This window comes from Myotis nattereri (genome assembly GCF_964212035.1).
Source record: "Myotis nattereri genome assembly, chromosome: 5".
NCBI classification, from domain to species: Eukaryota; Metazoa; Chordata; class Mammalia; order Chiroptera; family Vespertilionidae; genus Myotis; species Myotis nattereri.
In genome coordinates this window covers 20207941-20221962 of record NC_138080.1, presented here as the reverse complement: position 1 = coordinate 20221962, position 14022 = coordinate 20207941, and the positions used below count along the sequence as shown (strand labels likewise).

General features: G+C 54.9%; 1 protein-coding gene across 2 annotated transcripts in view; it reads right to left on the bottom strand.

Moving 5' to 3' along the window:
• The window catches only part of CHERP (calcium homeostasis endoplasmic reticulum protein), an 18950-nt gene extending 4928 nt beyond the window's left edge, over positions 1-14022 (bottom strand). The window contains exons 1-11 of one of the 2 annotated variants that reach the window (XM_081093372.1): positions 13944-14022; positions 13461-13634; positions 9482-9666; positions 8093-8230; positions 7653-7804; positions 5986-6097; positions 5803-5892; positions 4296-4554; positions 3452-3627; positions 1646-2081; positions 35-273 (exon numbers count right to left, since the gene is read on the bottom strand). In XM_081093372.1, the coding sequence (XP_080949498.1) occupies positions 35-273; positions 1646-2081; positions 3452-3627; positions 4296-4554; positions 5803-5892; positions 5986-6097; positions 7653-7804; positions 8093-8230; positions 9482-9666; positions 13461-13634; positions 13944-13968 (1986 nt within the window). In that variant the 5' untranslated portion in view covers positions 13969-14022. The remainder of the gene's footprint in view (positions 1-34; positions 274-1645; positions 2082-3451; positions 3628-4295; positions 4555-5802; positions 5893-5985; positions 6098-7652; positions 7805-8092; positions 8231-9481; positions 9667-13460; positions 13635-13943) is intronic. The other variant, XM_081093373.1, reaches the window with a different exon arrangement.

Below are 14022 nucleotides of genomic sequence, written 5' to 3'. Positions count from 1 at the left end.
TCCCACTCAGCGTGGCACTCACCACGGAGCTTACCTTCACAAGGGGGGCCATTAGCCCGGCGGGGAGATCGAAGTAGGGAACATTGGGGACCAGACTGGGGTCATCATGGTTGATGTGGGGAGGGCCCTGTCGCCGCATGTGGGGCGGTTGCCCGTTGAAGCCATGGGGAGGAGGGCCAAAGTCGGGGTGCTGGGGTCCCCCCCAGGGCGGGTGCTCATTGATCCCAGGATGTGGCATGCGATGGCCAGGGTGATGGTGAGGGGGTCCCATCTCTGCAAAACAGAAACTTCTCTCAGGCTCACAGGGAATTTATGTGCCAGGCGGCACCAAGGAGCTCAGAGAGGAGCAAGGATGCCAACACCCACTTTCTGAGCAGCCCTTCCATCACCTCCTCTCCCACTGCTTCACTCACTGCTCAGGCAAAGCAGCAAGAGGGGAGGAGCAGAGGCTCGAAGGGGGCTGGCACCCACAGCAGCACCTGATGGACCTCGTAGGTTAAAGAAGGAACCACAGGGAAATCACAGCACCTTCTAACAGCAATGTTATGGGCTAAATTGTATCTCCTCCCCACCCCTGACCCCTGCATTCACCACCACCAGTCCTAACTCTCCCTCTGAAGAGATAATTAACTTAAAAATAAGTCATATGGGGTAGGCCCTGATTCAATATGACTTATAAGATTAGGACACAGACAGGTAGAAAGAGACAATCATGTAAGGACACAGGGAGAAGGTAGCCATCTACAAGTCGAGGAGAGAGACATTAGAGGAAACTAACCTTGTTTCTAGACTGGGAAACAGTACCTGTTGTTGGAGCCACCCGATCTGTGGGACTGTCAGGCCACCCCAGGATGTTAACACAAACAATACACAAGCTAAGTGATCTCCGAGCTGAATTTATAACCAATGGAGGGTTTTAAGGTAGAGGCAGTTATACAGTAAGAATAAAATTCTTTTAAGCCCAGCCGGTGTGGCTCAGTGGCTGAACATCGATTTCATGAACCAGGAGGTCACAGTTGGATTCCCAGTCATAGCACCTGCCTGGGTTGTGGGCTCCATCCCTAGCTGGGGATGTGCAAGACACAGCCAATCGCTGATTTTCTCTCATCATTGATGTTTCTCTCTCTCTCTCCCTTCCTCTCTCTGAAATCAATAAAAACATATTTAAAATTTTATTTTAAAAAGAGAAAGTTAACAAAAATAAAGACTCTGAAAAACAATATTCAAGTAGGAAAGCTGATGAAAACTGTTGAGACAAGGACCGGGAAACCGATACTGTGACAGCAGTGTGGGCCCTGGACTCGGGGCCTGTTGCTATGGGCACTTGGGGGTTACTTCTCCTTTTGGAATCTATGTGCCCTTCTCTGCAGGACAGACAGTGCCCTATTCCTAGGAGGAGGGACCAAAGTGTCACCCCTCTACTGCTTGGTGTGTAGTCTATTCTCCTGTCATCCCATGACCCTCTGCCTATGACCTAGCCTCGGGGCACATCAGGGGCACACCGAAGACCAAGAGCAGTGCCATCAGCCTGCTCAGGAGAACAATCTGTCAGGTGCCTCCTCCAGGCAGGCAACCTGGACTTCTCCAGGAACCAGGGGCAGGAGAGGGCTGTGTGTACTGGGCCTCAAACATGCAAAACACTTACCAGCAGGGAAGTCCCCCTGAGGGTAGTCAAAGCGGTGAGGATAGGGGGGCCGCTCGAAGGGGTGCCTCGGGGGAAAGTCATCCTGCATGAAGCGGGGTGGGAAGCGGTTGAAGTTGTGGGGGTGTGGTGGCTGGTTGAACTGTGGGTGCTGCTGGTGGGGTGGGAAGGGCCCGCGGAAGTGTGGTGGCCGCTGCATGCGGAAGGGCGGCTCTCGCTGGCCACCACCCCAGGGCGGCTGCTCGTGCTGGCTGTTCCAGGGGCCCTCGAACTGACTGTTCCAGTTGGGGTCGGGCTGGCTGTTCCAGGGTGCGTCGCGCTGGCCGTTCCAGCCGGGGTCCCCACGCTGCTCACCCCACATGCCCTCATGGCTGTTGTTCCAAGGTGGGCAGTGGGGTGGCCCACCCTGGTGGTGTGGGTAGGGGGGCTGCTCAGGAGGCTGTGAGACAAAGAGCAGATGTTAGCCCTCTCCAGGCCCATCCAGCCTCCGCACTGCCCGGTGCTGCACGCTGATGGTCTGCTGGGCGTTGCCCTGGGCAGGCCAAGGTGCTATGTTTACTCTGCCATGCAGAATGGGTGCTTTACTGTTAACAGTGGGTGCAGTGGTATCTGCCCTACCACTGGTCCCTCGTGTCCATGCTGATAACCTGACTCCCAAGTTTCTGCTCCCCATCATGGCCGAGGCCTTCTCTGGGTCCTCATACAGGGCTTTCTAGAGGCCCCACATACAGGGAATCGGAGCACCCCCTAGCCGAGCCCCCTCGTGGACAGCACAGAGGTGCCTCCCCCGCTGCATCCAGAGTATGCGTAGTGGCTGAGCCCCAGAGGCCACCCACCCCGAATCAGCCCTTTCATAACTTCCCTCGACCCTCTGCTATTCTCCTGGGACATCTCCCACTGAACTACTTGCCCTCAGTCCTATTTCAGGGTCTTCTCCTAGGTCCGACCCAGGAAACTTGTTTCTGAAGGCTGAAGACATGAGCTCCAGCTGCTGCTCTGAAGACTTAAAGTTGGACTGCAACCCAAACTCAGAGCCAGGGAGGATGGGTCCAATGAGGCCAATCAGAGAGCCCATCTCTAGGGTCATGATTGGTTAGCTCCACTGACCATTACCACCAGAGACTGGCCCAGGCCACCATATTCTCAGGAAGCCAGAAAGCCAAACTTTAAATATGGCAATCATTTCAAAACGTGTAAGATGCCTCATGGGCAGGCCAGGCCAAGTGCATTGCCAGGCCATGGCGTCTGACTATGGACTGCCGACCGAGGGCAGACCCTTGGTGAGGGGACCCTGTTGTCGTGAGCCTCCTAGTGCTGCTATGCTGGATGAGATGACCTTTGCCCTTGCCTAGAAGTTTCTCACCCCAAGGAAACGGGAGGAAGTGACCAGTAGCTCAGCCCCAGAATATGCTGCCTGACACTTGTGACCTCTTTTAAAAGCACCATGTTCTCTCCAGGGTGACAAGGTGTTGACACTTTGCTAGTCAAACGAGTCAAAACAAGGGAAGGAAAGGGAGCACCCTCCTGTACTGTGTGGGATTTCCCTGTACTCCCTGGGAAACGGGGACCTGTTACGGACAATCCCAAATGATCAAAGCACCAGAGCAGGCAAGGCCTGCCTTTCTTGCTTCACCTAATCCCAGTACCGTGGGAAGATGGGGCTATCGTACCCTCTCCCCCAGACCTTGCTGCAGAGCTTCCAGTCTCCCAGCAAGCGGCTAAAAGCCCCTCACCTACAGAGGCTGCCCGCCACCCTGGCCGTCAGTCGCGTTAGGCCCAAGCACGCTCACCTGCCCCGGTAAGAAATACCTGCTGTTGACCCCAAGGAGCAACGGGGTGAGGCTGGTCAAACCACGGCGGTTTGTTAGGTGGGATCTGGTCGTGGGGCCCAGGGCCCCGGGGGCCGGTGGCTGCAGGGTCCTGGACCCCTCCTGAGGCGTCATATTCAGAGGAGCCGGGCATTTGGATGGGAGGCTTGCTGTCATCTGGAACCAGGCAAGAAGGCAGTTAGTGGAAGCCACAGCAGCAGGAGGTACCACCCAAAACGGTCATCAGCGGACACCCGGGCAGCCCAGACTGGGCTTCATTTCCTGCTAAATCCTCACTTCATGACCCAAGGAAAACCGCTGGGAAGGCAGCAGGACACACACTTCTGTTCTGAAAGCTTTGCAGGAAGTGCCGTGCTTCTACCAGGCTGACCTTAGTCTGCTGAAGAATTTTTACCATTGCTGAATTTTATTACCTACTTCCTCCCATTTGATGTTACGTTATTAGGCTTCTTCAGTGTTAAACCATCCTTATACTTGGCTGGTTTTAGTTTGCTAAGATTTTGTTTAGTATTTCTGCATCTTTATTCAGAAGCGACAATGGATTATATTTGTAATTCTTGTTCTGTCCTTGCCCAACTGGTGAGAAAGTTACCTTGGTCTTGGAAAATGATTTGGGCAGCTTTCCTCTTTGCCTGTTCTCTGGGACAGTTTATAAAGGAGAATTGAGTTGTAAAAGTTTTATTATGTTTAAATGTGAAATTCTCTAGCCTGCTGCTTTAAACTGATTAGAATCTGGCCCGAGACTCCAAAACTAGAGCCCTTCTCCTGGGGGAAGCTGCTTGCTGGGACCAGCCCCCAAGAGTGGGTGCAGGGGGGCCACATACCAGGCTGGGTGGTGGGCGGGATGGCTGGGGCGGGCGTAGGGGCTGGCGGTGGGGCAGGTGGTGGTGGTGTGGCCTTGACTTCAGCTTCTATTTGTGGCATCTGGATCTGCTGCTGCTGCTGTTGCTGCTGCTGCTGCTGCTGCTGCTGGGCCAGGCTGTTGACAAACTCCTCATGCTGCGTCTTGAGGGTCTGGATCTGCTGCTGGAAGGCCAGCTGCACTGGCTGGACCACTGAGGAGTACTCATTGATAAGCGTTGCCTGGTAGAAAGAGGGCGGGGGCACTCAGTGCTCGAGCCTCAGGGCCCACTCCTTCCAGAGCAGCATGGGGTCAAATGCTAGGAAAGCCCTGGGAAGTCGGGGTGAGGCCCAGCTGGCAGGTGACGTCATGGAAACCGATCAACTTGGTCTTGACAACCAGACCACCTATCTAGCCAAAATCTTGGTGATGTGCAGTGCAGTTTAGAATTCCCTGATGATGGAATCAGGCAATGATAGCTGTGGCCGCCTAGGGCACACAGACTTTAAACGTACATCACTGGCAAATGTTCTGAGACATGCTCATGGGCTGTGCTTACTTGCTGCCTGGCTTTGAATAAGTCACCACCTCCCTGAGCCTCAATTTTTCTCATCTGCAAAATGGGACCAACTTCTGAAGATTTCAGGGAGAAGTCAGCATATAACACATGGAAAGGGACTAGAATGGTAGCGGCTTAGTAAACACTAGCTATCACATTTACTAAGCTGAACTCAGGAGGAAAAAAAACAGTTAGCCTTAACTGTTGTATAGCAATACAAGTCCATTTTTATTTAACATAAGAAAAAGTGGGTAAAATGTAGAGAAAGTATGAAATGCACTTTCCTCATTTGTTTCTGAGCATGAGAGCCTGTACCCTGTGGAGAAGATGGCATTTAGGACCATCACCGAGGGAAGCAGCCTGCACAGAGCTCCTGACATTCAGCCAGGCCTTCCAGCCTGAGAGAAGGGGTGTGAGCTGTGCTTTTTATTCCAGAAGCTGCGCATAGGGCAATGATGCTGGTACCATGGTAGAGGGAACCAAGAAGACCCTCCCTGCCCTGTGCCCCTCCCCTGGGCAAAGGCAGACACGTGTACGGGGAGCACTGACTGCACAAGGTGAGGGCCACAGCAGCCTAGACTACCTGGAGTCTCCTCACCTTCCCATTGTGTGAATGCGGGCCTGGAGGACCAGTGCAAACAAGCCAATGACACCCTGAGAACAGGGCCTACATTGGGAAACTCGGTCACAAGCGCACCAGGAAGCCTCCCTGGGAGGGGTCCCTCCTTCCTGTGCACGGGACAGGGCCCCCCAAGGGTGCTGCTCAGACCCCGGCCTTCAACACTCACTAGAGGCCCACCAGGGCGCCCAGTTTAGAAAATGCCATCTGGGTTCTGAGGCCACCATTCCATCGGCTGGGCCCCGACTTCTGGAAGCTGCTGGGTGGTGTCACCCTGGCCCCGCGTGTAGTTCGGGAGGTGGTGGCACTCACCTGGTACTGGCCGAGCCCCAGGGCCGGGCTCTGCAACTGCTGGATGATGGAGTCGTCAAAGTAGCCGTTCTTCTCCCAGAGCTGCAGGAGCTGGACGTGGGAGGATGAGCAATCAAGTCAGGGAGAAACAGCTTGCCCCACCCCCTACCCACCTTACTCTACCCTCCAGGCTGCGCCACGTACCCGGGCAATCTTTTGCTGCTTGTCCTCCTCCACGGCCAAGAAGCTGGTGCAGTAGATGGGCACCACAACCTTCTGCAGGGCGGCCAGCAGCTCCCTGGCCTGCTTGCGCTGGCTGTGAGGGAGAGACCTTCCGCGCGTCAGGGCCCTGGGGCGGGACCCGGCCACGCGCCCGTTACCATCGTGGCTCCAGCCATAGCACCCTCTGCCTTCTCAGGGAACGGGCCCCCAACCCGGCTGGGACGAGGGCTGGGCTCCCCACAGGATCTGTGCTGGCACTCGGGCCCCACTGATGGACAGCAGTGGGAGGAGGGAAAACACAGGGTGGGGACCTGCAGAGCAATGCCTGTCACTCTGATCTCCTTGTTAGAAAATCATCCTTCCCTCCTGGCATGATGGACACAGAGCCTGTGAGAATCCCAATGTCCACAAAGGACAGGCTAGAGCTGCTGTGGGCTCAGGGCCTTGTCTATGTGGTCTTGCTCAGCACTGTGATCCCACGTGCACAAAAACCCGACTTGGGCCCCGTGTTTCAGGAGGCAGAGGGAGTGTGCCAAGTGTGCTGGCATTGGGGACCTGCCCCCACATCCTTCGGGGGGCACTCTGAGGATAACTGGGTGTGGAGGTCCCTGCAGCTACACACTGAGGTGGCATGGGGCCCCCAGTGTGGCAGTGAGCCCAGATGGCATGAGGCAAGTGGCTGGAACCCCTCCCAACACCAAGTTCAACAGAGAGAGCTCACAGACTGGAGCAAGTGCCTGGAGTAGGGAAGTGGGTCATGGGAGGGAGGCAGTCCAGGCGGAGGACAGGTAGGACAGGGCTGTCTCTGCAGAGCTGCCTGGAGTCAGAAGAGGAGTGAATAAAGCAGGAAGGCAGGGGAAGTCCCAGGCGGCTGCTTACTTCCCCACATGCGCAATAAGGGGATGGTGATGCCGGGAGTGGCTGAGTGTGGTGCGAGGAGGGCAGGGGCCCAGGATATACGCGTGGCGGAAGACAGGGCAGGGCAAAGGACTGAGAGGGACAGGTCAGTTTCTGCTGCCCTTATGGGCACCATGCCCTTCAGCTGGCCAAGCTCAAAGCCAAACATGGCAGCCACACACCGCCTTACTAGCACTGCTTCCTTCAGCCTGTCTCCTCCTGGGGCCTGTCTTGGCCCAGGCATCTGGTTCCTTAAGTTAACCTTTGTCATAAGGCCCCCAAAAGGCAGTGCAGATGTAACCACTGGCCTGGGGAGGGCTGTGGGGGTGGGGATTTGTCTCGGTGGGCTGGGACATAGGGCCCGCAAGGGGAACCCATCACCAAGGACCCTGAAGCAGGGCAGAGTCAGCTGACTGAGGGTGTGTAATGTGTGTCACTGACGCGGAGCTGACAGCCAACAGAGAGATACCGAAAGATACCAGAATTTGCCCTGAGTGAGGAGTGAAGGAACTGTGGCCCTAGGTGAGGTGGGGATGAGGATCCAGGGATAGGCTGAGGTGTGTGTGTGGGGGGGGTGGGGGGGTGGGGGTGGAGGCGGGAAGAGGAGGAGCTTGTGGCATAGATGACCCTCTCCCAGGGTCTCTGGACAAATGACCCACATCCTGAGACTCGCCACGTTACTGAGTGAAGAGCAGTGGCCACAGAGGGGCCAGAAGAAGAGGGAAGGCAAGCGGGGCCCGAGGGGCCCTTACCAGTGGTGCAGCACGTCATTGATCAGGTAGATGAGGTGCAGCCGCAGCTCAAAGTGCGCCCCATCAGCTGTGATGCGGTTCCGGAGGTGGCCTGCCATTAGCTCACAGTGCGGAGGGGACTTCGCGTTGCTGAACATCCAGTTCTTCCCGGCCTGCAACAGACAGAGCAATGGGTGAGCAGAGTTGGGCTCCCCCAGCCAGAGCCTGGGCAGGTGCCCAGGGAGGTCAGGGCACAGCCGAGGGTGTGGTGCCCAAGGGCTCGGCCACATGCTGCAGCCTCTGCCTGCCTTCCCCTTCTCTTGGAGGTGCTCAAGGGGGAAGGGCAAGAGTAGATGGGGCATCGCTACGGCAGCCCTGGCCCAGAGGCTTTGGTGGGCTCTCACCTGTCAGGAGCACTAGGTTCTGGGAGCACTGAGCCCACCCGGCCCCACTGCCCTCACCGAGATGGCATCTTTGGTGCACGTGTCAATGATCGGCTGCAGCAGGTTGTCAAACTCGTTCATGTCCAGCTGGGTCTCCTCCAGGAGCTTCTGCATCTGCTGCTCTACGGCATGGGCCACGGCCGCCGTCACCTGCTCCTGGGAGGCCAGGCGGGACCAAGACTGCCCATCAATGTCCCACCACAGCAGCAGAAGGCCCTGTCCCTCACATCCACAGCCTCACACCCACAGGAGCAGTCACGGCCACGGCAGGCAGAGGTTAGAGCAGTGATGGAGAACCTATGACACGCGAACTCATTTTTTTGGTTGATTTTTCTTTGTTAAATGGCATTTAAATATATAAAATAAATATCAAAAATATAAGTCTTTGTTTTACTATGATTGCAAATATCAAAAAATTTCTGTATGTGACGGCACCAGAGTTAAGTTAGGGTTTTTCAAAATGCTAGCACGCCGAGCTCAAAAGGCTCACCATCACTGGGTTAGAGCAAGATGAGACGGAGGGAAAGACAATGTCCAGCCCTACCCCAGGTGACAGATGGAATGATTAAGACCCGGAGGAACAGGGGACCTCTGCAGGCTAGTTAAACACAAAAACAAAGTGGACAGATAGCACAGAGAGGGCTTATGAAAGGTCACTGGTCAGGAGAAAGGAGAGCAACCAAGGAATGGAAAATTAAAACAGGATAGACTGGCAAACTGAGAGACTGCTGAAATCTGGGACTTCTGTGGGGACAGGCAGTCCGATCAGGGCTGGCTGAGGCTGGACCACCCATCCTATGAGAGGCTCCAGCCAGAAACTGAGGGTGAGTGATCTGGCATGTTTTGTTGTCAGCAATATGACAGTGATCTTAAATATAGTAAGAAAACAGGGGCTGGTGTTTCAGATGCCTTATTTTTTTTTATTCATCTCATTTTCCATGTGATTCATCATACTATATTTGGCAAAAAGTATTAGAACTGTAATGGATCAGGACAGAAGGGTCCTTCCCTCAACAACTTGGAGTGACCTGGCTAGCACGAACTGGTGCCAATGGCACCAAAGGCCACACGGTATTCTGTTACACAATTTCTAACGTGTAGTCCCACTCATAGGTGTCCACTCCAGTAAACAGCTTGGGTAATGATTTCACTGGAATGAGAAGTAACCTCTGTCCAGAGGGACTGGGCTAAACACGCCATGGGTAGTGGCAGCACTGTCCACAGCACTGATGCTTGGTAATGGGTCCTCCTGATAGCTATTTGTGAGTCCCAATGTACAGATGCAAAAACTGAGGCACAGGGGTGAGCTCCAGAGACCACCTGAGGACAAAAAGGGGAAAGGGGAGGGCCCTAGGCCTACTCAGGGCTGATGGGAGTGGGAGGGAAGAGGAGGAACAGGCCCCATACCTGTCTGAGGGCAAGCAGGTGCTGCTCCTGCTGCTGCAGGTTCCACTGGCTCTGCTGGATGAGCTCATCCATTGACGGGGCTCCCTGGGAGGGTGGGATGGGTGCAGCAGGGGCTAACGGGGGCTGTGTGAGGGGTGGCAGCGCTGCGGCTGGCTCCAGCTCTGGGGCCTGCTGCTTGCAGATGACTGGCAGAAGAGGAGAAAAGGTGCCCCAGTGAGAAGGTGGCTGGGGTCTAGGTGTCTCCTTGGCTGCCTCTTGGGCAGCCCTCAGCCATAGGGGCTCCCCTCTCTACACTTACCATCCACAAGAGGACTTCTGCACTGTGCTGCAGCCACACTCCCTGCCTCTGCCACACCACCACCGAAGTCTGCCAGGCTCCACTCACGCTCAGCCTGGCTCTCCCACCCCTCTCATTCCCCCAGAGCCTAGAACCAGCCCCTTTCCCCTGTCCCACCCACCACCTTCCACCTTTGTACCAGTCCTCTCCTTGGAGATCTCAGGACTGTAACCCTGCCACTCCTTCCAACACTGTCTGTCTTGCCCAGTGTCCTCTGGCACAGACCAAGCTAGAGCCCATCCCCCTTCACCCTCCCCTCCTTACCAAGGCCTAAACTGAAGCTAAACCCAGGCCAAAGCTCTGCCCCCACGAGCATCTCTCTGCTACCATCCCCTAATATACTCTTTACTTTCAGGTCATCAGAGCCACCTGACGCCCAGCCAGGGAGCCCAAAATAGGAGCAGGCAGCACCCCTGAGCACATGCTGTGGCCCATCACCACGTGCCCCTTGATTTCCTTATCCTGACTCTGTTTGGGGAAAGGCACTCCTCGGAGTCAATCGAGGTTGAGCCAGGGTGAGACGACCATCCTACCGGTAGGAGACTGGGCCAGGTGGGTGTGTGCCCGAATGTGGCCAGATGAGAAGAGACAGACATTTGGGTGGTGGGATGTGGGGGGTTCTGCTGGGAAGGGTCGCTGAACAAAATGGTCTCCCCATCAGCTACTGGGTCTTGTCTGGTCTGAACATGACCACCCACTGCTGGAACCCTGCTGAGTCCCATCCCAAGGGGACCTGGCCTTTGGACAAAGATAGGCAGACAGAACAGATGGTGATGTCCAGGGCCCATCTCGGGACACTCAGTCACTTCTTAGATCTGGTTGAGCCTTCTGGTGTTGACACCCTCGGGGATATCCTCCTCCACTTCCCAGAGACATTTCTTCAGCAAATCTGTTCTCTCGCTCTCATTTCTTCATTTTCTCCCTCTTTCTGGCTTCTTCCCAGCAGCCCCAAAATATACCTGTCTCTGTCTTTAAAAACTTTCCCTTAATTGCATGCCCCTCATCTCAACAATTTCACAGCCAAGATTCCGTTTCAATTCATCTCTCCTTTATCTTACTTGCCCAGGGAAAGTCCGGCTCTGTTCACCCATCCCAACCCCTATCCCCACAGCCCTGGGGGACATCCTTATTCAGCCTGATGGCCCTGTCACAGGCCCGTCTCACTCAGTCCGTGTGGCCCCTTCCTCTTTCTCTCTGACCCTTAACTGCTGGGATGCCAGGGCTGTCTTCTCTCTGAAACCCCTACAATCAGCATACCGTAATTCCTAACTCTATCATGTTCACCTGGGATTCCTTGAGCTCTGGACCTAATTACAGCTCGAACAGCCCATAGCTTTCCACGGGCATGTATATCCTCTTGCCCCATGCTCCACCCACCAAGCCCTACTCCTGATCTCTGTGGCTGGCATGGCTATGCCCATATACCCAAGCCAGAGCCTAGAAGGCACAAACCCCCGTCTTTCCTTTGCACCTCACACTGACAAGTTAACCCGTGCTGTCATCAGCTTCCTAGATCACATTCTGGTCTGTTTGTGTTCCTGCTGTCACTGCCACAACTCTGCTGTCACCTGCATCACCCTTGAAACTGGTCTCCGAGTCCAGTCCGGTCCCCTCCACATGGCAATAGAGTGACGCTGCTCAAAGTGTGGTCTGAGGAGCAGTCAGGTGAAAGATTACACAAATACAGAAATGGTGAAGAAGCACTTGGCGCTTTTATGGCTCACATTTTTACTCTATTTTGCAAAGGTATATTCTCTACAACAGAATTTTTAAAAAAACAAAAACTGGTCCTTCAACAGAGTTTGCAAAACGCCATTCTAGAACAGTTCTGGGCTCCAGTCCTTACAATGACTAACCCTGCTCCACAACACAGACCTGAAACCAACCCTTCAAGAGACCCCAAAGCTCCTAGGTCCTTGGCAAGCCAGCCCTCCCTACTCTGCACCCTCACTTTGAGCCACTCTAAGAACCCCTCCTTCTCCGGGCTTCAGCCACCTTGAGCTATTGTCCCCTCCATTCCCTAGTCCCTCCTAAGGCAGTTTCCTCTGCCTGAACACTTTCCTCCAGTTCCCATCTGGCTAACTCTACGCATTCTTCAATCACAGCTAGATATTGTTACCTGCACAATACACTTCATGAGCCCCAATCTTCCCCTGCTAAAAGCACCCTTCCTTCCTGGGTTATGGCACCAAGTCCGCAAGCAGACCTGGATTTCTAACCCCACAGGGCAGGGTGAGTGAGCTCCCCTTGCAAGGGAAGCAGCTCTCACTCCTGGTCACTCCAGTCAAAGCACTGTCCTCCCCTTGTCCCCCCTACCTGTCAAAAATATCCATCTGGTGCCCTAGTTCATGGATTCGACCCCTTAACCCCAGGAACCCCCCCAGGCTGAGTCCCTCAGGCTCAACCCACTGATCTAATTCAGATCTTACCATCAAATGCTCCTGTTCACTCCCTGCTGGCCTCACTAGTTCCAGCCTCCACTCCTGCTCCCTCCAGCTTTGCCACACTGGCCATACGAACCTGACCCATCACTCCTTTGTTTCAAACTCTCTTGTGACTTCACACTTTCTGTAGCAGGGGTTTTAAACTGGTGTGCAGGGGCTACGGAGTAACTGCTCCAGGGACATGTAAGCACACACAACATTTTGCCTACAATTTCAGGAAGCTGATCTCCCTCACCCCCATCTCAACTATAACTATGCACAAGAACCCCTGAACTGAGGGTGAAAACCCCAACATTCCCCTGGCATTTCCACTCCAGACCAAATGCTTCCCTCCTCCACACATGTTCTGTGCTCCAGCCGTGCTGGGCCTCTCATGGTTTCTTCCACGGAAACCCAAACACACCAAGCTTGTTCAAGCAATTGCACCTTAGCAGTTTCTTACAAATTCTTTGTTGAACGCTACTGTGTACTATGTATTAGGGCACAAGAATGACCCAAAACAAAGTCTGGTGCTTGTAGTCCAGGGAACATTCAGCTTTCAATGCCCATCAATTTGAGCAATCCTCTACTCATTCCAATGTATTCAGAAGCTAGGTAATCATTACTGGACAAAACTGATGTAGGACCTTACCACCTGGAGGCTATTTGTTATTGAAAGGCCAGCTGTGGTTTCTAACTCCATCTTAAATCCTCTGAGGGCAGGACCAGAATCCTGATGTCCAACTCAGGGAACACTGTAAACCTCTGCAAAGAACTAAAACCCAATGGGACAATACTTTTTGATTTGGACTGTAAGCAACTGAAATGCACAAAAACCTTGCTGGACCCAGGAAGAGCCCACAAGGGGAGCGGAACAGTGGCTCAAAACAGAGTCCCAGTCCAGCCTCTATCACTGCCTTCCTGGAAAACACTGAAGCAATCACTACTTCTGCTGACCCCAGTCATCACGTTTACGAAAACAATAGAAAAATCCCTGATCTCGAGCCCAGAAGGTGGATCCATAACCTCCTTCCCCATTACACTCGGACCCAGCAACCACTTGCTGCAGGCCTGGGCGCAACGGAAGGGATCGTGAAGGCCTAGCGCCCACAATTTGAAAGAGCACGCGACCCAAAAGAAGGCGGTGTGTGGCAGAGCCTGCACAGGCATCAGAGAAAGAAATCGCTCCAGGGTGCGACCAGAGCTGGAGAGGACTCACGCTGCTGCTGTTCCAGCGCTAGCTTGCACTTGTAGTAACTGTAGAAGTCGCCTCCGAACAGAAACGAGAATTTGGGGTTGTCCTTCTGCTTCTCCATCGTCATCTTCTCAAACTCGGGCCCGTTGCGAGCCACGAACTGGGCCAGTTTGTCGATGACATTTCGAAGCTCCTGGTCTGGAGAACGGAGAAAAGGCCACGCGGGGCGTCAGCGAGGACCGCCCAAATCCGGGGGCCCCGGCGCACCAGCCGCCGTCCGCCAGGTCGGGATCTCTAGGGGTGGGCCCCGCAGAGGCCGCCCTTGTACGGGTCCTGGTAGGGGCCACAAGCGCGCCGGGAATGCGGAGACCCGCGGGAGAGGCCGCAGGCGAACCCGGGAGGCCGAGCCCCGCCCCCTCCTAGGCCCGGGGACCTCAGGAGGCGGGGTAGGCCAACAGGGGATCCGGGGGAGAGAGAAACGGTCCCTAAACTCGCGCTGGGCCTCACCGTCGGGTGGCAGCGGCATCTCCATGGCTCCTGCCGCCGGGAACGACCTCCGGTGCCTCTCGATCCCCCACCAGCGCCG